The following is a 24,211-nucleotide window of genomic DNA, read 5'->3' on the forward strand; positions in this document are numbered from 1 at the left end:
TAAGTTGGCTAATGGAAATAAAGTTATTGTTAACATAGGAGTGTATTGTAAAGGAGAAAAAGAGAAGATAAAATAGTTTACCTAAGTTTGTGAGCTAAGATTCTGCCTCCTTTGAAGAATATAAACATAGAAAAAGAGGGGTCAATTTCTCTCTTATTCAGTATTTTATTGAAGCATTTAGCCCAATGTTTGCTGCTTATAGGCAATCTGTATTTGTTTAATGAATGGATAAAATGAGTAAGTAAAAGTAATGTATGAATAAATACACATACCTTTGCACTATTCAGAACCACTTAAAATTTACTAGACATTTTAGTGGTGTGGTAGTGTTAGTGTTTAATGAGTATTTCTTGCACCCTCCCTCTGAGTACAGGTAGAATTGCTCATCCAGAGCTTGTTGTTTGGGTGGAGCCATATAGTTATGAGCAGCAATACGTTACAAGGCCAAGGATTTATTTATCAACACAAAACCCACAAAAACTCTCATTTCCACTATCATAGCACCGAATAACATTAGAACTGGTGAATGAAGCAACTGACCAACAGTGAGCATGTGGCATATTATGATCCAAGGATTGTATCCATATATTTACTTTCTTCATTATACAAGTACAATTCTGTAGTTACCTGAGAAAACATTTTACTAGCTACCAAATACATTAAATTTTTGTCATGTGTCCACAACCAACTTGGCCTCTGAAACAGTGAAGTTAAATTTTAAAAAAATCATCATTAAAAATAGTTTCAAATAGCTAGCAAATGAACAAATCCAATATGAATAAGAATAGAACATTTAAGGTAAAAGATATTTTTGATAAAAATCTTTGCCTCACATTTTAAGGAACCCCAAAACAGGCATAATAGACATTTTTTAAGAAATTAAATAATTGCATTTAACCAAGGTAATAGCATTGTAAAATATAGTACAATTAAAATAAGTGGGTTTTTTTTTGGTTACATATACAAGCTCATGTATAATAAGTGTTCATAAGTAATTGTACAATATATTTGAAGGGTATGCTATCGGAATATCTACAGATAAAAATCTCACTGAAATAACTTTTTAATATACTATCTCTTTAAGAAACTTTGTGTCCCACTTTTATTAAAAGTGGGGAAAAGTTTTATTAAAACTGTGTTTCTCACCAACTAATTAAAAGTAGTTTTCAAAAAATGACTAAAAGTATGATATTTTCACCTTGGAATTGTACGGACCATAACAATTAGATGTTATTTGGTTGATATCAAGCAACTTTGATACAAATATTTTATTTGTATCAGATTTTCTATTTTAAAATCTCAGGAAGTTATTATAAAACAATGTTTTTGCTTCTTCCAAATCAAGCAATTTTGGTGTTTTTAACTACTTTTCCCTAGGATACAATTTCATGGTTATTATGTTACTTGACTTGAATTCCTGGTACATCAACACACATAACTAGCTTCTTAAGACATGTGTGTATAGGTCTATGATGACGACACATGGGTGAAGTGGTAGTGGGAAGTCCACAGGGATGACAACTGAGATGAAAAAATGTACAAAATGAATAATGATATGAAATAAGTAATAGATTTTTTTTAAAAAAATGCGTGTGATTCTTACCCTTTTTAAGTAGAGCTGATTATTTTCTGTGAGATGAAGATATTGCAATGAACTTTGTATGGGTTAACTGCCCTGAATAAATGGAAATGGAAATAATTGTCTCTTTCCTTATAACTTAAGCTTGTAATTCCAATGTAGTAGTGGCATCTAACTGTAGTCTAAAACTAAACTTCTCACTTAAGGCTTTGAAATTCAGAGCTATAAACTATTTTTATTCTCTAGTTTATTTCTAAATGTAATAAATAACTTAAGAGTTTTGCTATCATTTCTTTAAATAAAAAGGAAAAATCTGAGGTTATAAGGCAATCTAGGCAGTGAAAAGCTCACAATATGAAAATATTGCCGAAAGCACATTTAAAAGATTTCTAAGTATTCTCCACCAAACTCCCCAGTTGATACGATTTTAACTATTCTACAAGGCAGAATTTTTGACTCATGTTGAATATTATTGACCAAAATTTCCCCATGATGATTCAGGGGAATACCAGAACTGAACACTTCTAAATCCAAGTACCCACACTTCATTTACTTCCTTTTTCAATAAAAGACTAGTATGACACAATTTCAGTAAGTATCCAAATCATCACCATTCTATTTCATATAATGTATCTTTGCAAAGAATTATGAAAAATTATCTCAAGACACCCTAGAGCCAGGCTGTTTGGTCCAGAAACCATATGTTTAACTAGACCCTGAAAAACATTGTTGCAGAACAGGCATATGCTTGGCAAAGCCCTGGATCACCAGCTGGGCCCTGCTTCCTTCAGGAAGCTCCAGCTGCGTGTTAATGCAACTTCCATCCAAGGACAAGTTCCCTTTGGGCCATCAGAGAATGTGCATCTCTTACAGTTCAGTGGATCCTTGTAGTCGCCATGTAGACACAGGTTGTGAGTAGACACTGTGCATAACCCAATCTGCCATTTCCTCGCAAGTTCATACTTTGGTCCTTTACCCATTCCAACAACCCAGTTTGCCTACTGCTGTTGCTTTGACTTTATCTTTGTTTTTGATACTGCAATATTCAGGTTCCATAAGTATTTAGAGTCTACTCTGTGTCTCTTTTGACCTTATGTAAGATAAGCTTATTTCCTTGCCAAGCTTCCTAAAGAGGCTTAATGGAATTTCAATGTTTTCTTATTGCAAAAATTCTTATGTTTTTGTCAAAAGGAATTTGAAATACAACATGAAATGATGTACTCACTTCCCTCACTACCACCTCCAAATAACTAAAATACATAAATAAAACATTTCATAAAAAGTGCTTTACTACAATTTATGGGAGGTAAATTTAGCAAGCGCTGGCTCATTGTAGGAAAATTCAACTTATCTTTCCCTAATCCTTTTGTTGTATACAGGGAGAGAAATTTATGTCAGTTTAAAAAAATGTATTACGGTTTCTCATAACTGAATCCATTATTTTTCTGCATGATCCATCAGGTAAAAACAAGAATAATAGATTGCTTTGACAGAAACTTGAGCATAAACATCTCCAAGAATCAAATGTAGTAAGTTAAATGGGTTTCAGGTAGTTTTAAAACAAGATAAGATAAAATAATCTTTTTTATACATTTCAACATAAGATCTTACTAAAAAAGTACATTATTATTAGCAGCTACAAAAAGTCAGATTACATAGTAGTGGAATTTTTTTGGTAAAATTGGAATATTTCAATTCATTTTAAAATATGTTCAAGCAGGTTTGAACTCCAATAAGAGAACTTAAGGAAATGAGATATTTTTATTTAATTCCAAAAGCTGGTTATATATAAGCCACTCTTTGCTTGAGTTAGACTTGATGACTCCAAGTGAAGAACTGAAGTTGTCTTACACACAGTACTGATTTAAACAATTAGTATTGATGCTATGTTACAAATATTTTCTGTTCATAAGGAAATGAAGATGTGCTGTAATCAGTAACTGTATCTGACGCATTTTAGTTTCAGAAAAATTTGAGTGTTTGTATACATAGCTACGTCCTATACAGAGAAAGAGTAAAGCTACTTCACTTCACAAAAATTTTCTCTTTAACGTACATCTTTACAACATCTAGCCTTCTTTAATTTCATTCAGATAAAATAGCTTCTCACCATGTCTCCAGGAAAGGTGATCATATTCCCAGCTTCAATGGAAGAACTCTGAGTCAGTCAGCGTATAGCATTCTTATTAAGTCTATTATCAGTCCAATACTAGGGATATGAGCAATTTGCTTGAACAGGAAAAGGATTTTTATGGAAGCAGAAAATGCACAAAGAAAAATGTCCCATTTTCTCCTGGTATATGAAAAGAACTGGAAGTCCAGTTGCTATGGTAGCCATCTTCGATATGAAAGTGAAGACAATGCTGATCACAGAGGGAAGGGCTGAAAGGACTTGTATTGTACTGTGCCTGGACCTTCTCTCCCTACCTCTTATCTTCCAGTTAGAGTTTGTGAATTTACTTAATCTTTGAATTAGGATTTCTATAACTTTTAGATTTGTCTTTCACTCTAAAACAACATGGCACACAGCTACTCAAAATTATCTATTTTCTCACTGCATGTTTCATTCATATTGTTTTACACCAAAAGTTCTTTAGAGATGTATTTGATTTTGAAGCTACTTTAAGAACACCCCTAATCATCTAATAAGGGAGGATTTAATAAACCTATAGCATAAGGAGATAGTTATATTCTTCCAAAAGTAAATGCAAATTCAAGATGAGTGAAAATCCTGTTCTTTTTCAGATAAAAAAAAAAATACAATTTCATAACCAGGGTCAGAGATGATTCCTACTCTCTAGATCTAAAACAGAGATTGACTATTTTCTAGTCAATTAAAAACCTGGGTCTACATAATAAAAGTATGCTTACGATTATTATTAATACTAACATTGCAGTCATTATTCAAAAATCTTAGCCCATAGCAATCCTACGGCTCTCCTCTCATTTTTCTAAGCTATTTTGATAGTGCTTTCTTAGACTTTATGTATAATTAGATGTTTCTCTCCTATTTCTGTAGATGATAACTTATGAGTTTTGCAACCTAATTCTTAACATTAAGAGATTAAAACCAATGTAGATGATTCTCAGATGACACACACTGAGGTATAGAAAATTCCATCATTTCCTTTCACAAAATGAGAGATTTTAATTCTTTTTCTCAACAGCTGCTTCATTTTTTTATGCATAGGGAAAAAATATGTGCAATTACTCCAAGTACAATCAAGTCATTTAACATGGCTTTACCATCATTGTAGTTACAGGATATTTTAAACGAGAAAAAAAAATCTCAAAGCACAGGTCCTGCTGTGCAGCAAAGCAATCAAATTCCTTCATAATAACAGCCTGATGGAATTCAGCAATCCGAGGAATAATGAATAACCACTTTAATCAGTAAACAGGAAAATGCTACAACAGTTATGAGGAAAAATCGACTATCATCTGTTGATCCTCTTGATAGGCATTTCAAACAACAAATAGAAATATAAGTATCTTTTAAAAGGAAAACTAACTTTGTTTAGTATGCTTGATTTTGCTAGGCAGTGAGAAAATGATACATCATCATAAACTGTCCTGCAGTGTTGCCCAGGACAACAATGCACATAATGTCCACATAATCTGTCTTATAATACATGATGAAATTTATCCTAGCACTTAAATATGTTAAGATTAAACTCATCTGGCAGTGCATTAATAAGGTTGCATTTCTGGACTGATGATTTAACTTTATTGCTACTTCACCATTTGATGGACTTCTCCAGTGTTCAGCTTACAGGTTCATTTGCATTTGAATAGTTATCAAAATAGTCCTCAAGTTTCCAATGTAGTGTCTCAAATGTTGGCCTTTCCATAGGCTCTGCACACCAGCATTCCAACATGATGTTGTAGAATTGCAGGGGACATTTAAGTGGTCTAGGCATCCTATAGCTTTGATTCAACAATCGAATTACCTGAGCACCTGCCATACCTAAAAAATATAGAAAGGAACCATCAATAAACAAGTTGAAGTTCAGAGTCTTAAGTTCATTGATACATATACTCTAGGTTACAAAGCAAATTGATTTCCTTGATGAAGCCATGAGGGTTGCCATCCCCTTCCTGGACTGCAGAGATTAAACTGAATCCTGCATCAAGTAATGTCTTTAAGACTGCAATTCACGAGTAAAGGAAAAAGTAATAAACCACCTCATTAATGCAAATCATTGTCATCAAATTTTATCTATTAAGTTCCCACAGGCGCATGGTGTGGTCAACCTCATAACTCTGCTCTCTAAGTCTGAGCAAAGCATTTAAAGTAATACCTCAGTAAGTGACCTGCAGCAGCAAAGCCCACTTCAGAAATAATTACTCACCATTATAAGGCATTTCGCCATAAGTAATGATTTCAAAAAGAAGGATTCCAAATGACCACACATCAGACTTAATGGTGAATTTATTAGTGCAAATGGCTTCAGGAGCAGTCCACTTCACAGGCAGCTTTATATCGTGTTTAGATTCATAGAAATCTTCATTATCTACCTGTTAATGTAATAAGGAATTACACCAAAGAAAAGTGAGTTTCTGTAGCACCCTCTTTTATCGATGACCTGCTACATATTAAAATTTAAAGGGAAAAGATTCGAAATGAATTTAGTTCAAGTTATAATAGCAAATTCAAACTTTGGCATACAGGACTAAAAAAATAAAATATGATTTGATAACCTACTACGTGCTAAATATCTCACTAGGAGCTGTATTCTACTATATAAGGGAAAATTCACATGTGGTGATATCTGGTCTTTAGAAAACAAACAAAAAATGAAAGTTAAGTCCACCAGTTTTCTGATTTGTGGTGGTACTGAACAGTCACTGACTTGGATAATAACCATAGAAACACTTTCTGATAATAAAATTGATTTAAATAAGTGTATAAATTTGTTGTGATTCAAATAATTTAAAATTAGAAAATATGATGAATTCAATAAAAAAAATTTGCTTTGCTTCTTATCCACACCCATATTTTTAGGGTACAGTATAGGAATTAAAATTTAAGTTCAGAGAAAAATATCCAATATTTTATCTCCTATATCTCCTATTGTCTTTGTTGAGATGTCATGAAATGGGATAGGGAAAGAAGATGAAAAAGACAATGACTGTTGAAGAATTCTGGCAGCATGCATACTGGCCTGGCACAGAATGACCAAAGGTAGAAAGCGCAACTGTACAAGTATTCTGTTTGTTGATAAGGAAAAGGGAGACAGACAGAAGTTATAGGTAGTGAAAAACAGATCATTAATTCAACCACAAACTTAATTACATGCATTCCCATCTAGTTGGTCATAGTTTTATTTCATTCTCCTTGGTGAAAAAAGAGAAAACAAACAGAAATGGGAGGTAGTCTGTAAGGCATTTGGCCTACTGCAGTGATCTACACACCACAGAACTTGGAAAAACTTTCCTTTGAAGAATAACAATAAATACATTGGTCTACTGCCCTGTTAGGCTTCTGACCCATTACAAACAGAAATTTAAACAAAACCAACTCCACCTTAAATACTCTTGCAAGTCCAAAATCTGCCACTTTGTAGGTATTATGTTCACCAACAAGGACATTTCTGGCAGCCAGATCTCTATGGATGTAATTCTGAGACTCCAGATAGGCCATTCCGGAAGCAACCTGAGCCGCCATGTCTACCTGCTGAGTCAGTTGGATTTTTGATCCAGCATCATCTAGGCAACAAGAGAAAATAAGTTTATTTTGAAGGACAGTTGAACTATTGAAGGGAATTCTGAGAACTTGATTTATAGGTTATTAGCGGGATCAAGTGTCATATCACTGATCAGTTGAGCAAAGAAATTATAATTAATACAAAAAACTTTTATTTTCTATGAAGGGATAATAAAGCAACAATATTCGGAGTCTAAATATATTCCTAGTTTGTAGCCCTCTCTTCTCTGAATGAGCAATACACAGACAAAGGAGAAATAGTATTGCACGATCCAAAAGTGGTATAAATATCCCTACGGATTAAGGTATTACCAGTTCATTCTCATCAAGGCATTACCACTATCACAAATTACAGACACATTTTCTTCAAAGAAATTGTTGCACAGCTGTCTCTAGATTTCTTTCAAACATTGTACAATTTAGCAATTAACCTATAAAATAATGCTAATTTGCATGACTGAGCCAATGAAGTTTCAATTATTTTATCATATTGATCTTAATAACTAACTCACTAAAAACATGAAATGTATTAGTATTGTAGTTATAAAGATATGTACAATACATGTATCTTTATTAAGCTTGATAAGTTTTTATTTTCCATTCTTAATCTGTTACCCTGAGAATATCACCTGGCATGAAAAGGCATAGACATTGTTTCTCCTACTGTTTCACCTGTATAGGTACAGAAAACTTAGTAGAGTCATTTTCATCTTTTCAGAGATATTAGTTTGTATGGACTTTGTGAAATGGAGTCAGTCATCCTTGTGTGTTTAGCGGCCATACTATTAGCAAAGGTCTCCAGATTTCTGGAAAGTTGAAAATGTATACACACACACACACATATGATATAAGATTACATATATCTCACTATAAACTCCTGACCTGAGAGGCAATGAGTGTACAGAAGTCAGAAAGACCGGCTTAAAGCTAAATTTTCAGAAATTGGGTTAAGACTTCGTATCACATTTCTTCCTAGCCTTGGGAAAACTGCTCAACAGCTCTGGGCCTCAATTTCCTTGTCTATATATTGATAATTATAATTACATTATCAGATTAGTTATTAAAAGGAGAATTAAAATGAAGTAATACATGTAAACCACTAAAAAGCAGAGTCTGAGGCCCTCCCTGGTGGCGCAGCGGGTTAAAGCACAGCACTGAGAATCTGAAGCCACTTCCGCATGAGTTCGATTCCCGCCTGCCGCCTGCCCCCGGAGGAGACCACATGGCGAGTCAGACCTCTCCTGACCCGCCCGCTGCTTCCCTCAGCAGTGTACTTCGTCAATCTGCCTGTTCTGCTCCCCACTCTGTCTCTGGTGAAGCCTCTCACCGCCCCTGAGCCTCTGGCCTGTACCCCAGTTCTGTATGAATAAATAAATAAATCTTTAAAAAAAAAAAAAAAAAGAAGAGTCTGAGAGTCTGATAATTAGGGAAAATTCAGTAAATCCTAGCTATTATTTTTATCATTGTTACCACTTAATCATAATTAAATAATTTGAAATTTGACATGCATATGGATTACCTATGTCCAAGAGAAGATTAGCATAAATCTCTGATGTTCATGGGGAGATAATGCAGCCCGATATAATGGTTTAAATAATAATTTATGAATAGGGGTTAAACATTATAAGTGGAAGTGACAGAATCTTAAGAAACGCCAATCAACAGGGTAGACAGAGGAAAGTAAATGTGTAAAAAAAAAGATCAGTCAGAAAAATAAAGGAGATCCAGAAAAGAACATCATATCAGTCAAAAGCTTTCAGAAAAGAGAATTTCCACAAGTCCAACAAGATAAGAGATAAAGGTATCATTATCTATAATAATTATAAAGGCATTGGTAGTGGTGGCAAGAAGAACAATTTCACTGGAAATGGAGTATAAAGAGTAGAATATTGAAATGGAACAGAAGACAATGAGGTCAGGAAAAGGAAATGGTCAATTTCCAAAACGCTTATCAAAAAGGAACAACAAAAAAGAACTGGTAGAGGAAAATGCAAGTCAAGGTGAAATAAATATGACATTCACAATAAGTACTCAAATAGTTTTCTGGAATGCTCACCATGTGTTCACTCTTGATTTATGCAGTGGTTGTACAGTTGTTTGCTTTATCGCCTTATAATTTATGATAAATTACACTATGATTTATGTACTTTCAATAACAATGAGAGTGAAAGACATTTTAAACAGTGAAGAACTAAGCACAGTATATGTGTGTATAACTTTTTTAATGCAAGCGCCATATAGAATGAGGCTTGAGGTGAATCTCTGCTCACTGTTCCATTTGTCCTTTGCTGCCCAACACCAGAGAATCCATATTCTCTATTTTCTCTTACATTCAAACTGGGCTGAGTCAGTAATTCTGTTTACTGCAATCTGTGCATGGAAGATATTCATCAGTTATAGCCCTGTTTCTCACAGTCTCTCACAGCATTGTAGCTAGAAGAGATGAGTTTTGAAATGGCCGAGCCATGTGATGTAAGGAATAGCCCTGAGTCATGGTATAAAGAAAGTCACCTTAAAGAGCAGCCTGATGCATATAAAAAAATGAATGCTTTGGGCTTCCCTGATGGCAAAAGGGATTAAGCCTCAGCACTATGAAGCTATCTGAAACTACTGCAGCACAAGCTTGATCCCCAGCCAGGGAGGTGACCCATATGGCACAGCAACCTCTGTTGTCTCCTCTGCTGCTCCCCTTAACAGTGTATTTGAGACAAGCCACCTGTTCTGTTCCCCACTCTGTTTCCAGTGAATCTTCTTACCTCCCACACTTCTGGCCTTCACCCCAGTTCTTGTAAGCATTAACAAATAAAGCAATTACTTTTTTGAAAAGTGCATATATTTTTTAATTGCATAACAGTTAATAATATGTTTTTCAGCCTAAAGTGATATATAAGGAAAGTCAAAATATAACTTACTGTGTAATATAATGGCAAAGCATTGCTGTTTTGATAGCCAAAATAGCTATGCTATTTATTATCAAATTCCTTTAAAGTGAAAAAAAAATTGTAAAAGTTAAGATGAATTAGGGACTAATCCTGGGCTACGTGATAGGCAGATTCTAAAATATGTCCCATTGATCTCTCTCTCCTGCTATTTTTACCAGGGGTATTGTGAAATCATCTAAGTGTGGTCTGGAGCTAGTGATTCACCTTTAACAAATACAAGTCAAGAAAAGTGATAGAGCATCTTCCAAAATAAGTTTTCAATGACTTGCTGAAACTCTTTATTCTCTTGCTCTCTCTGTTGCTCATGCTGATGAAGCCAGCTGCCATGTTGCAAGTTGCCCTATGGAGTGATCCACTTTTCAAGGAAAATAGGGCAGCTTTCATCCAGCAACCAGCAAGACAAGGACTTCCTCAACTTAACTGTCCCAAGGGAACCAACTCTGCCAACAATCACATGAGGGAGCTTGGAAGAGGATCAGCCTCCCCTAACACTCTCAGACTTGAACACCTGCAAGCACTGTGATGGCAGCCTGGTGAAAATCCCTGCATTAGCAGACCCAGCTCAGTTGCACCTGGATTCCTGGCCACAGAAACTGTGAGATAATAAATGTTTGCTGTCTTAATCCCCTAAGGTTTGGGGTAATTTGTTTTGCGATGACGGATAATGAGTACAGGTTGATGTCAGGATGTAACACCAGTGTGATATACTCTTGTGGTTAAAAGCAACTATGGAGACAGACTTCCTGGGCTTGAATGCTGGCTCAACCAGCTTGGATAAGTTGCTTAGCCTCTCTCACCTCATTTTCTTCAACTGTAAAATCAGAACCATAATACTTCATGAGATTGTTAGAAAAATGAACTAAGTTAATATTTGTTTAGGCCTTAGAAAAAGGTGTGGGGCACACTAAGTATTATATTGTATTTGAATATAAATGAACTTCTCTATTATCATTATCCATATGGTTAATTTCCAGATACCTCCTTTAATAATTGGAACAGCAATAGGCATATTATTATTATTTGCCCTACTAGATGGTTTGCTGCTACTCCAACAAGCAAATAATAAGCTGTAGAATGTAGTCAAATCTATGTTATTTTTAAGGCTGAAATCTCATGCTCTCAAAAGCTGTTCTGTATTACCTCCCCAGAAATTACTTTACACATGATTCCTAAGCACCCAAAAGTCAGGGGGTCAGGGAATCTTTCACTCATACAAAGGGCAAATAATAATGTTATTACTAGTTGCACTCAGCTAAAAGATATTTCAGTGAAAACATTCCTGTCTGAAGTTAGGTGGCATTTAGGTGAGTTGTTCCTAAGAATAATGAACAACATACTAAGGCTTGACTTATTTTTTAAAAAAAAAAAAGGAAGAAAAATATATTCTGACTTCTGACTTAAGTTAGGTTCTCTCTAGGTATTTTTGGAAAGAAAACAAGCACAACTAAACTAAAGATATATACAAATACTTGCCATTTTTAATTTCAATAAAGAATACTAGACATCAATTACTCTCAATGCTAAAGATTTTTACAAAGCTCTCCCATTCTGGAGAAATTTATGACCAAAAAAAATTCAAGCAGGATGACTCTATAGAAAAATATGTATGTTATTTCAACTATCAAATACAGCATCTAATCCTATTACAGTGAATATAAAAGGTTTTCAGCGACAGGCACAATAGTGAAAGAAATTGAGTAATAAGCATTTCCTTCCCTGAAGAGCAGTGGCCTAGACACTACCTAAGAAATCTTACCCCGCTTCTAGCACAACCACTGTATGTCAAAGTTGAGATAAAGGTTCATAGACCTGTGACAATTTATATCTGCAGCAAGAAAATATTTTCAATTATGTTCCATTATTCAAGAGTTTCAGTTTAATAATCGTTACCATGATGGGCCTTAAGAGTGGCAGATCTTAAGAGCGGCAGATCTATTCTAAGGTGAATAGATCTGAATTTAAACCCTCTTGGTTGGGAAGGGGTTGTGTTTAACAAGCCTATCTTCATTAGTTCTTCTGGCTGTCAAACATCCTGCCAGATGGAGGCCTTGGTAGACTTCACCCTAGTGGCCTATCTCAAAAGATTACAGAGTTCGTACTCAGTTCTGGCTGAAACACATCAACCAGTCAGAGGAAACCTCAATACCAAAGGAACTTGCCGAAATGGATCTTTCAAAGACGGTAACAAAACTTTCAAAACATTGGCACTGAGTTCCAATCTAATTAGGTTCCGGATGGCACCAAGTTAATCTACCCATCAATTTATTTATTTAGTCAGTCAGCACAAAATTGGTCTCAGACACCATTCTAGTGAAGCAATGAAAAATCTGCCCTTGTAGAGTTGTATTTTGATTATACTAAAAATTAACTGAATAAATAAATCATGCATTGTAATATGATTAACAGCTAAGAAGAGAAACCAAAAAGCAGGAGAGGAGAACACAAAGGGTCAGTAGAGGAGATTAAGAATTTAGAGGGTGATCAATAAAGGACTCTCCATGACGGGAAAGGCTGAGTAAAGATTTTCAGGAAATGAACTGAACTATGAGGATAAGTAATGAGAAAAATGAGATAGAGAAAGCAGCAAGTACAAAGGGTCTTAAGCAAAGCACATCTGAAAGATGTGAAGAGCAGTAAAAAAAAAAAAAAAAAGTGTATTGTAACTGACCTAAAGCAAACAAGGAGGAAGTTGTGGAGATGTGGTCGAAGAGATAAGGGAGAGCCAGGTCATGCGAGATGTTATGGGTTATACAGGAAAACCACTGGGTGTCACTGAAGATTCTGAGATAAGGGGGAATAATATAATCTGATTTACACTTTAACAGAATCCCTCCAGCTACTGTGTTGAAAAGAATCTGAAAATGACAAAAACCAAGAGTATTAGTAACTTGAAGTCTACAGCAGACACTGGGTAAAAGCAATGGTTTGGAGGGGTGTGTGTTAAGAAGTGGTAAAATACTGGATATATTTGAAAAGCAAGTTAAAGTGATGTGTTGGTTACATGCAGAATGTGGGGGAAAAAAAAAAAGTAGAAATAACTCCAGGACCATTGATCTTAACATTGTCAAAGAAGAATAAACCACGGGTAGCAGATTGGGGATAATATAAGGACAGTTTTAGATACATTGTTCTGAGATGTCTATAGGCAAATATAGTAGAAATATGAGCTATTCATATTTGAGGAGGTTTTTCTCCTTTTAATCACTTCACAGGATTGTTCTCCTTTAGCCTCTTTGACTTGATTTGGCCAAATAAAAATGGTACAGAAATTACCTCTTGTCACTCCTAATCAGAAATTTTAAGAGCCAGAATGAGATTCGTCATATTCCCTTCTCCTTCCAAGTAATAAGAGTTGAGCCACTAGTCAACTTACTTTGCTTGTGTAGCATGAACAAAATAAATTCTTGGTGTGTTAAGCCTCTGGTATGTTAAGCCTCTCGAATTTTGGATTTCTTGTTATACTATAGCTACATGATCCATGTGGACACAACATTAAAGTACAAGTTAAGAAGGCAATTGGATATGATTCTGAAGTAAGGGCAAGATAATTAGGGGAAATATTAGAATGTAACTAGTCTTAAACAATGAAATCAATTGAGATTAGCATGAGAACTAGGGATGTTTGTAGAAGATTCCAGGACAACTCCAAGAGATTGAAATTTCTGGGAGGTGAAGGAAATTAGATTGAGAAGAATCAACAGGAAACGGGAGGGAAAGTCATTTCGATGAAGTGTTCTAGAAGTCAAATGAACTATTTATAGATGGAAAAGTTTTCATTTTATTAAATGCTTCTGAACATGTAAGGACTGAAAATTAGCTATGAGATTTAACAATGGGAATGCTATTAGTGATCTTGCCAAAACATTTTTGTTAGAGATGTCCCTGGGATTTAGGCAAAGGGATGCCGTGGTCTTTCTATGATGGGTACCATTCTGATGCTGTTAAAGCTAATGTTTTTTTTTTTTTTTTTTTTTTTTGAATGGAAGCAAGTGTCATTTTGGTCTTAACAGCATTTATGAGGCTTTGTTATTTGTTCTTTTCTAATTTTGTGATTTAATAACATCAACTTCACAAGTCACCCTGAAATAGGAGAATACTCTTTTCTACTGACATCTTTGTTTCATTATTCTCACCTCCTTTTACCTCCATGCAATCTGTCAATCCCACTCTGACATTTCAAGAATGTATTTACAAAGTATCATTTAAGTATGAATTATTCTCTCAGTACTTGATCTATACTACTTTGAACACCTAATTTTAATGCTTATTATATTGTTGCTTATTAAATTAGTCACCTGTAATTAACATAAAAATTTCTCAAAGCCTTTGGCTTATCTGACTACAGGAAGTAGACAGAAATAAAGCAATAGTATATATCTGCTTTTTACTCTGAAAATTAACACTGTTTAGCAGTTAAAGTTCTTTACTTTTAAACATCCTTGTTTATTTTTCCATAATATAGAATTTCTCTCCTCAGGTGCAGACTCCCTAGTTTTTCCATCACCAAAATGCCCACAGTCCTGCGCTGTAACAGTAGAAGTGTCTTAAACACTTCTAAGTACAATGTTATTAAATACTAGTAATGGGGGAAGAGGGGAAAGGTAACTTTCCTCTCTTTTCCCAAAAATATTCCTAATTCTGGACCATATAAAGTATTGGTCTGTCGCTGATAATGTTCAATTACTTGTTATAGAAAACAAACATCTATTCTTCAATTTTCTACATTATGTTAAGTACTACAATATGTCTATTGTGAAAAACTTTTTCTTCTACTACATAAATATTTTCCCTCTGAGTACACGGTATTTATCCTATTAAACTGTAGTCAAGCCATTCAATGTTAAGACATTCATTCTCACAGATGCACACATAGTAAATATCCTTTGGATTACAGAGCTTGCTAAATTGACATTTATAGGACTAGCTAAAATAAGCTCCTCTTTTTTTTTTCTTCTCATTTTATTAAGTCTTTAGCTTACTTTGTAGATATTCTAGCAGGCTTCCATGTCTCATCAACTCTGTAATAATATAAATTGGATCTTCCAAAGTGCAAACAGCATAAAGCTGGATCAGCTTTGGATGTCTTAGGTTCTTCATTATCTGTGCCTCCCTCAGGAAGTCCTTTGGATCCATTGAACCTGAAACAAGAGAAGGAAATCATTTTATGTTATCGAGGAATCTTCTTCTCACAGAAGCCTGGTGGGAATCACCCACATTGCTTCTTGCTTCTCAGTAAAGTAAGAACATCAATGTCACAAAGCTTCAGATTTTTCAAAGAGAATCAGTTCAGATAACAAGGAAAGTGTTGCTGCATCCAGGGTGTGTGCAGTTTATCTGTTATGACCTGTAGGTGAAGAGAGGTTGATTCAGGTTCATATGAAAATAAAGGGAGAAACCTACAATAAAAGTGATCAAATAAAGCAGGGATCTTATGAAAAACAAGGAGAAGTAATCTGAATGGAAAACACTGAATCTTTAATTATTACAGCCAAAGCTTTTTCATCCAGAATCCAGGAAAGACAGGAGCTACCCTGTCCTTTGTACCCAACATAGGAACAGCTACATAACAATCCTAAAGCAATGACATTCTGCCATTTGTACATTTTAATTCTATATGGACATATTGTTTAGGCTAAAGAGAAAACACTAAAAACTTAGTACTGGTCTTTTTTTTTAACCAATTTTATATGGTTAACTTGAAACTTACATTCAACATTTTCTCCTGTGTTATCTACTTTCAATAGTCAGTCTTAATATGATGGCCAAATGATAAGAGAAGTAATACTGGAACTCACAGATTCAGAGGACAAATTGGTTGTAGTCAGAAGTTAAGGGATTGGGGGAAAGATGATAGGTAGACAAAAGATATGAAGGAGGTTAAAAAGTACATACATACATTTATAAAATAAATAAGTTATGTATAGCATGATGACTAATTGTCAGTAACACTGTCTTACATATATGATTTTTTTAAGAAAGTAAATCTTAACTGTTCTTATAAGAAGAAAAATTTTGTAGCTATATAGTGACGATGTTAACTAAACTTATGGTGGTGATCATTTTGTGTATATACATGAATATCAACTCCTATTGGACACCCGAAGCTACTATCTATTTATCAATTATACTTCAAAAAATGTAGACTTCACAGCTAATACTTGAACTCTGGTAATCTAAGGTAACACTCTTATTTGTTTATTAATGTGAAGTTAAGAATTATTACACATATGCACATTATTTCACATAAAGCACTTAGCCTATCCTCTAGGAAACCCCTATGAAAGTCTATAAGTTTAGAAGCCAAGCTTAATCAAACTCTGGATTCTGAACAAATCTGAGCTCTCTATGTGGACTTGAGGAAGTCACCAAATATCTCTGAATTTCTGTTCTTTCATCTGTAGGATAAATGGGAATAATCTCACCTATATAATTAAACCTTCCCAGGATTATCACAATGTCTGCACAAGTGTATTCAATGACTGTTGACAATTATTGATAGTAGTATTAAAATGAATAATGAATACTACTGGGAAAACCAACAGATCAACTGTAAACTTTTTCCCTGGCTGAGGGAAAAGGCAAAGGTTTAAAGAAGGAAAATAGGGAGAAACTATCTTTTTTCTTTTTTTTTTAAGATTTATTTATTTACACATACAGAACTGGGGTACAGGCCAGAAGTGCAGGGACAGTGAAAGGATTCACCAGAGTCAGAGACAGGAGAACAGGCAGACTCATGAAGTACACTGCTGAGGGGAGCAGGGGGCAGCACAGGAGAGGTCTGCCGCGCCATGTGGTCACCTCCAGGGTCGGGGATGGAACTAGGCACTGAAGCATCTGAGGACAGCATGCAGTGCTGCATCCGAACCCATTGTGCCACCAAGGAGGGCCCACCTTTTTTTTTTTTTTTTTAATCTTGTTTTGCTGGGCTCCCTCCTCTCCATATAATGAAATAGGATTAAAATCTTGAATCTCAAAAGGGGATATAAAGGCATTTAACTCTCCCCATCCCTACCAAAAAAAAATCTAATTTATGAAGCTTCCAGTAATAGGAGCAATTATGATCACCATTCAGGCAATTTATATATGCAATAGGTTTCTATGGTGGTGTTTTGGGTGGCCTTCAGTCCTTGGAATGCAAAACACTCAAATCATTGCCAAATCACACTACCCACCAGAGTTGAAGCCACACCACACAAACGCTGGTGAAGCACTGCCTTGTGGCTAAGCTGGTTCCAGCTGACCAGCTGCAGTGCGAAGAAGACACAATCTCAACTTAGCTAGTAATGCAACATTAAATTTTAATTTTTGCCTGTCAAATCTACTGTGGGAGTTGATTTCAAGCTCGTCTTTACTGCGTGGTAGTCTACTAAGCAATAAATAGCTGCTAAGATTGATTAATAACCCCAGTGAAGTGAAGGCATTTAACCAATCACCAAAGCTGTTTGCTGCTATTATGCTATAAATCAATAATAATTATTCCTGTTGGAGAGAAAACTATTGTGGCACTGTTTTTTAATATAAGAAATCTGATTTCTTGTTCTCTTTTGGCCTCCAGAAGGACTGGAGAGCAATATCAGGATGAATAAGCCAGCTGCTTCTTTTTTGGAAAATAGTGATTAAATTAGACAATAAAATTTAGCCTCAATTCTCAACAAGGTTAGGATTCAAAATCATATACACAGCGATTGTAAAAATCACAGGTGCTGAAATAGCACAGCCTCACCTGGAGAACTCACATGGCATCTGGCCACTTAAAAGGGTTTTCTATTGTTTCATTTATAGCCAATTTACACTTCAGGGTACATCTGTCAGCAGCACACTGAAGCTGACATGTATTAAGAATTCACTGCATCTATTTTATGTACTTTGACTCAATTTGTACTTATAGAACCTTATGCAATAGGAAGTGTAATAATTCCTGTTACAGATGAGGAGATTTTCAGTGAGGTTAAGAAATTGTCCAATGTCTTGGTTCTGCGCTCTGTGATTTTATACAGTTTTTCCTGTATAAACAAGAAACTCTGCATGGGGTTTTTCCTACAATGAACTTTATAGTATTAGCTACTGCAAAAAAGGGTTCCAAATTTTCCCCATTAATGGAGCTCTTATATTTTAAGTAACATTCTTGTGCCATTCTTAACCACCATTACTTACTAACGTTCTATGTGTATCTGCTGGGCTTGGCACAAGGCCTCAAATCTTAGTAGCAGATAGGACATCACTACTTTCCACAGTGAGTTTTGTATGGGTCTCACATGGTCTGATGTTGGAGCTGCAAAACAACCTTGAGGGCTCAGGTTGGACAGTCTTCAAGATGTTATCTCAAAACATTTAAATATACTGTGGTATCCTTTGCCTCAAGTCACAATGGCGCTCCAGGGTGCTGTGGTACAATTTGGGTCTTCGGCTGCCAGGAAGCAGCACCAAGGTGCACAAGTTCTGCCCTAGGGAGGCTTTCTAAACCTCTAAGAATTCTGTCCTAGGAAATAATGGAGGTTACCCAAAGAACTTTAGCCTCTGGCTATTATTCTCACCCATGTTATTAGAAGTAGATTCGAAGTAACTACAGTAACTTTACACTTTTATCGACTCACTTCCCTGAAGTGTGATGCAATAATAAAAGCTGAGAGATAAAATTCTAACTCTACAATTTGACTCTGTAATGACAATAAATAATTTAAATGACCTAATTTAATCTGTATAATTACTAGGTTGATCTTATTTTCTTTATTTTGCTGTGATAAAACTGAGTCATGGAGTACTTTAAAATTTTGCTCAAAATCATATAACTAGTAAATCATAGGACAGTTACTTAATCACTTTAAATCTTATTCCATTTTTAAAATGAAAGAATATTACCTGACTAAATAAAATCAATTTTAGTATACCTTTAATTTCCACAAAGGAAAAAAAGAAGGGCAACAGTTCTTTTTCAACTGTGAGAACTTTTCAATAGAGTATTTTATTTTTTAACCACATGCAATCAATTGGTATTTAATAAAATAATCATGCCCTGAATAGTTCCATGATTCCACTAATTACTTTTAAGTATTTCAGTTGTCAGTATTTGTAAATGAAATCAAAGGAATAAAGAGGATGGGATTATCAGATATTGATCTTGATTCTTGAGAAGAGACGAAATTGTGAAATCTTGCACTGGTCCAGTGAGCCTGCACCCCCCTTTACTCTAAAATAGTGTCGGGGCTTATGGGGGGCCTGGGATAGAGAAAGTGGCAATGGCATTTGTTTGGTGCCGAATTGATTGGCCTGTGACTTCTTGGACATTAAGTGGCAACTGAGCAGGTACAACTCAACACAGCCCTTGGCATCCATATTCTCATACCTGGTTTTAATGTTTTTACTGCTACTGGAGTAGTGTTGTTCCATAGACCTTCCCATACTTCACCAAACTGACCAGATCCCAATCGCTTCAGAAGCTGTACAGAGTTGCGATCTATCTCCCACTGGTCCACAGTCTTATAGGATAGATCAAAAGTTGCTGGGACTTGGATCTATGTCACAGAATAATTAAAATACTTGTAAGAAAAAAGTTAGATCTAAAAACATTTCTATTTGAAAATAACAGTTTAGGTACTTATAAAAAGATATGAGTTTTAAAACAAAATATTATAAATTTTATATTAATTACTTTAAAAATGAAAGTAATTATAGCGGAAGTTGCATCATTATCTTTTCAAGCAACCGAACCTTGCTGGGTCAGATACATTGTAGTCCATCTATCTACCCCCTACACAATGTATCCTTCACATGGGTCTGTCCTGATTTTTCTCTGCCTCTTTGCTTAGCTAAATAAACCTAATTTCAAGGCTCAATTGAAGTTTCACCTCACCCACAATTACTTTCTAAACTCATTAGTCTACAACATTTATCATATGTATTGTATATTTTGTATAAATTAAATTTTCTTTTTAAAAAATGCATTCATTATTTCATTCATTCATTTATTCATTTTGTAAATACAGATTTATCTTGGTGCCATTCTGTAAACAGACAGACAAGACCTTTGTCCTCCTGGAATTCATAGTCTAGTACTATCTAAAATTTGAAGCTTATCTCCTCTACAAAGTCATCAACATTTTGAGTTCATAGAATTTAAACTATACTACTTTGCAAACACTTTTTCCTACCAGAACTCAACAATATTGGTTAAACCAAGTATTTTTTATGCTCAGTCTTTTTATCAGGTATTTCTTAATATGAGTTCAAACACTCTTGTGGGATCATTCCTTTACATCTAAGATTTACATATTTACACAAAAATGAAACATTCACTAGAAAGGACTTAATAAACTCTCTCCATTCTAGACAAAATTATGTAGCTTCCACTTATTTGTAAAATTGTGATCAATTATCAGCAGGAAACTTCCTAATTATTCAAGTATAAACCACAGGGCTGATTATCTATTAACAGTATATAAGACCTGAACTCAACCTGGTAATTTCCCTTACTCTTGAACACAGATCTATATAAGATTTATATTCTGGCACTTTTTTCCAGCTCCAGCCATATCATTGAGTACTTCACAGACAGCATATAAATGTATTAGCACTAATGTGTTAGTACCATGAATATTTTCTATCTTTGATTCAAGGTTTGCAAACATTTTTTATGTAAAGAATGAAAGAGAGAATAAGTATTTCAGGTTTGTGAGCCATAAAGTCTCAGTTGCAATTAATAACAACTGTCATTACAGTGTAAAAGCAAAGATGATTTATAAATAATAAAGCATTTCTATGTTCCAGTAAACTTATTTGTGAAATGAATGTGTAAGACAATATTGGTCCATGGACCATTTTTAGCCTACCTATCCCTTAAGTAATCAAAAGCCTTTTATCTGAACTGACATACCACATGAAAAATATTGGAAGGAAAAATGTTAACTTCAAAATTAACATGTAAATAGCTTGAATGCATCCCACCTTTAAGCAAGGTTTCTCCAACTTGATGCACAGGCCATCATTTGTCTTGGTGTAGTGGCTCACAAATTCTTGCAGTGTTGGAAAGATTTTTCTCCGGGTAATGAAAAATCCCCCATCATCCAGTCTTCTGATTCTGTAGTGTTTCACAGCACCTTCATGTAAAACTGGAATTCAAGATAAGTCTTATTAATAAACTTCTTGTCAAAATAAAACAGGTTTATTTATTTTGTAGCAGTAGTTTCAGTTCATGGAATAAAATTTTCACAAATCCCATTTATTTCTCAACATTATTTAAAAAAATATTTTAGTAACTATACCAATGATATAAGTATACAAAGGGCAAAAAAAAAAAAAGAATTGGGGAATTATATTAAAAGAAATATAGGGAAAAATAAGAGTCCAGCACTCAAAAACTTGCTTTATATTCTAGTATACTTGATGAAAGCAAGTACTAAATTTGACTTTATCATCCTAGCAATGTAAAGTTGAAACATCAGTTTCATAAATCATAGCATTCATAACATAAAATCACAAAAGGTGCTTAGAGATCATTCAACTCTTTCTAAGAGACCTGAAAAATCCTATAAAGTTGATAGTGAAACAGAATAAACATCATTTTCAGTACAATTTAAGGAATTCCATAGACCATTCATTATATTGTCTCTCAATGCTGACTGATAACAGAATACCTTAACACAGTTTTATAAAAGCAGTTCCACAGGACCTAAAATGAAGTAGTTTATATATACAATTTTGCAGCAGGATTGCTTAATCCAATGGTTAAGTACTGTAACATCTAGAATGCACAGACTGTATACCCATTTTTTTTAAAGATTTATTTATTTATTCGTACAGAACTGGGGTACAGGCCAGAGATGCGGAGGGTGAGAGGATTCACCAGAGACAGAGCGGGGTACAGAACAGGCAGATCGACGACGTACACTGCTGAGGGGAGCAGCGGGCGGGTCAAGAGAGGTCTGCCATGCCACCTCCGGGGCAAGCGGGAATCGAACTCATGCGTAAGTGGCTTAAGCTTCTTTGCGCTGTGCTTTAACCCGCTGTGCCACCAGGGAGGGCCCGTATACCCATTTTTAATATCATCTGACTGGTAGTTGACACTTTGTTTTGTCTGTCAGCAAACACTATCCCTTCTGATTACAGCACCCCAATTTTCCTAAGAGCACCCCTTTTCTCCTGAAAATATGTTGTCTTGGGGGATCTGGTGCCAGCCTTAAACCAAAAGCATAAATAGATGCAAAGTTTATTATAGCACAATGGAGAATCACAAACATATCCACAGGTTTACTGTCAATTTATAAATGACAAAGGAGTCAAGAATATAAAATGGGGAAAGGATAGTCTCTACAAAAATGGTGCTGTGGAAAATGTATAGACACATGCAAAAAAAAAAAAAAAGCCCACTTTTTTTTCTTATACCATATACCAAAATAAACTGTACACTTGATTTCCAAAATGGAGTATAAAAGACTAAAGACTTGATCATGAGACCTGAAACCACAATACAGCTAAAATAAAACATAGGAAGTAATTTCCTAGACATTCGTCTCAAGAATGATTTTTTTTTTATTTGGAACTAAAAGCAAAGAAAACAAAAGCAAAATTAACACATAGAACCATACAAAACTAAAAAGTTTGCATATCAGAAGAAGCCATTAATAAAGTCAAAAGAAAACTCATGAAATGAAAAAAAGTACTTATAAACCACAGATTCGACAAGAGGTTAATGTTCAAAGTACACAAGGTGTACAAATAACTCAATAACAAAAAACAAATAACTCAGCTCAAAAATGACAGAGCCTTAATAGACACTTTTCCAAAAAGGACATACAAATGGCTAAAAAAAGTACATTAAAAAGTGTTCAACACACTCCTTTTGAGATAACGACTCACAATTGGTATAATAGCTATTATTAAACGGATAAGAGATAATTCATGCTGGTAAACAGGTGGAGAAAAGGGAATCCTCTCCAATTGCTGGAGGGGATGCAAACAAGCACAGCCACAATAGAAATAAGTGCAGAGGTTCCTCAAGAAATTAAAAATATAACTACAATATAATCTAGCAATCCTACTTCTGGTATATATTCAAAGAAACTAAAATTATTATTCAAATAGACATCTGTACTTCCATGTTCACTGCAGCAATATATTCAATAATTAAGGTATGGAAACAGCCTGATTGAGCATTGACAGCTAAATGAATAAAGAAAGTGTAATGGACAGATGGATGATCAAATAACTAGAGAGATTAAATAGATACATACATACAAACATACATACATACACTCACAGATACATTATTGGCCTGAAAATTCAAGCTTTACCATTTATCAGAAAAAAGGACATAAATTGTAGTGGGAATATCTAGCAAATCAATAATTCCATAACTGGAAATGATAGGAAGCAAAATAAAAAAAAATCCACCATTTTAGACAAAAATGGGCTATATCTGGTTCAAAAAATGACATAGACTACATGGAAATTAAACATAAACTTAGGAGTTCCTTTTTAATGCACCATGGGAGATCTAATGGTTTTTAACTAGAGAATGTGTCAGATAGCTGAAGGGTTAAATTACTCCTTGTGATTTTCTTAATAAGGGGTGCAATCAAAATGATTGATATGGGTTTGGTGAATGCTATTGATTATAAAGAAAGTTAAATAAAAGTCTTCCAATTCCATTTTGAAGTTTACACCTTCAAAAATCAGCACTTTACAATATATCTAGAGTTGTCAAGCACAATGAAAGTAATTCTGTACAGTAGAAAAAGCAATAGACTGGGAAATGGGTGGCCCAGAGTACAATTTAAGTAGTATACACTTTAGGAAATCTCTAAATTTCCTAACGTTTCCATCTTAGAGTTGAAACATTTTTTTTTTTTTAAGATTTATTTATTTGTGCATACAGAACTGGGATGCAGGCCAGAGGCTCGGGGGCGGTGAGAGGCTTCACCAGAGACAGAGTGGGGAGCAGAACAGGCAGATCGACGAAGTACACTGCTGAGGGGAGCAGCGGGCGGG

At 34.8% G+C, this 24,211-nt stretch overlaps 1 protein-coding gene across 1 annotated transcript in view; it reads right to left on the minus strand.

The window, feature by feature from the left end:
• Positions 1–4,806: 4,806 nt before the first annotated feature.
• The window catches only part of FRK (fyn-related Src family tyrosine kinase), an 83,110-nt gene continuing 63,705 nt past the window's right edge, over positions 4,807–24,211 (minus strand). Inside the window, exons 3-8 of the mRNA XM_004673787.2 lie at positions 21,170–21,333; positions 19,572–19,740; positions 15,208–15,366; positions 7,107–7,288; positions 5,932–6,097; positions 4,807–5,546 (exon numbers count right to left, since the gene is read on the minus strand). Of these exons, the coding sequence (XP_004673844.1) occupies positions 5,344–5,546; positions 5,932–6,097; positions 7,107–7,288; positions 15,208–15,366; positions 19,572–19,740; positions 21,170–21,333 (1,043 nt within the window). The 3' untranslated portion in view covers positions 4,807–5,343. The remainder of the gene's footprint in view (positions 5,547–5,931; positions 6,098–7,106; positions 7,289–15,207; positions 15,367–19,571; positions 19,741–21,169; positions 21,334–24,211) is intronic.

This window comes from Condylura cristata, unplaced genomic scaffold, assembly GCF_000260355.1.
Source record: "Condylura cristata isolate star-nosed mole 26May11 unplaced genomic scaffold, ConCri1.0 scaffold00001, whole genome shotgun sequence".
Classification (NCBI taxonomy): Eukaryota; Metazoa; Chordata; class Mammalia; order Eulipotyphla; family Talpidae; genus Condylura; species Condylura cristata.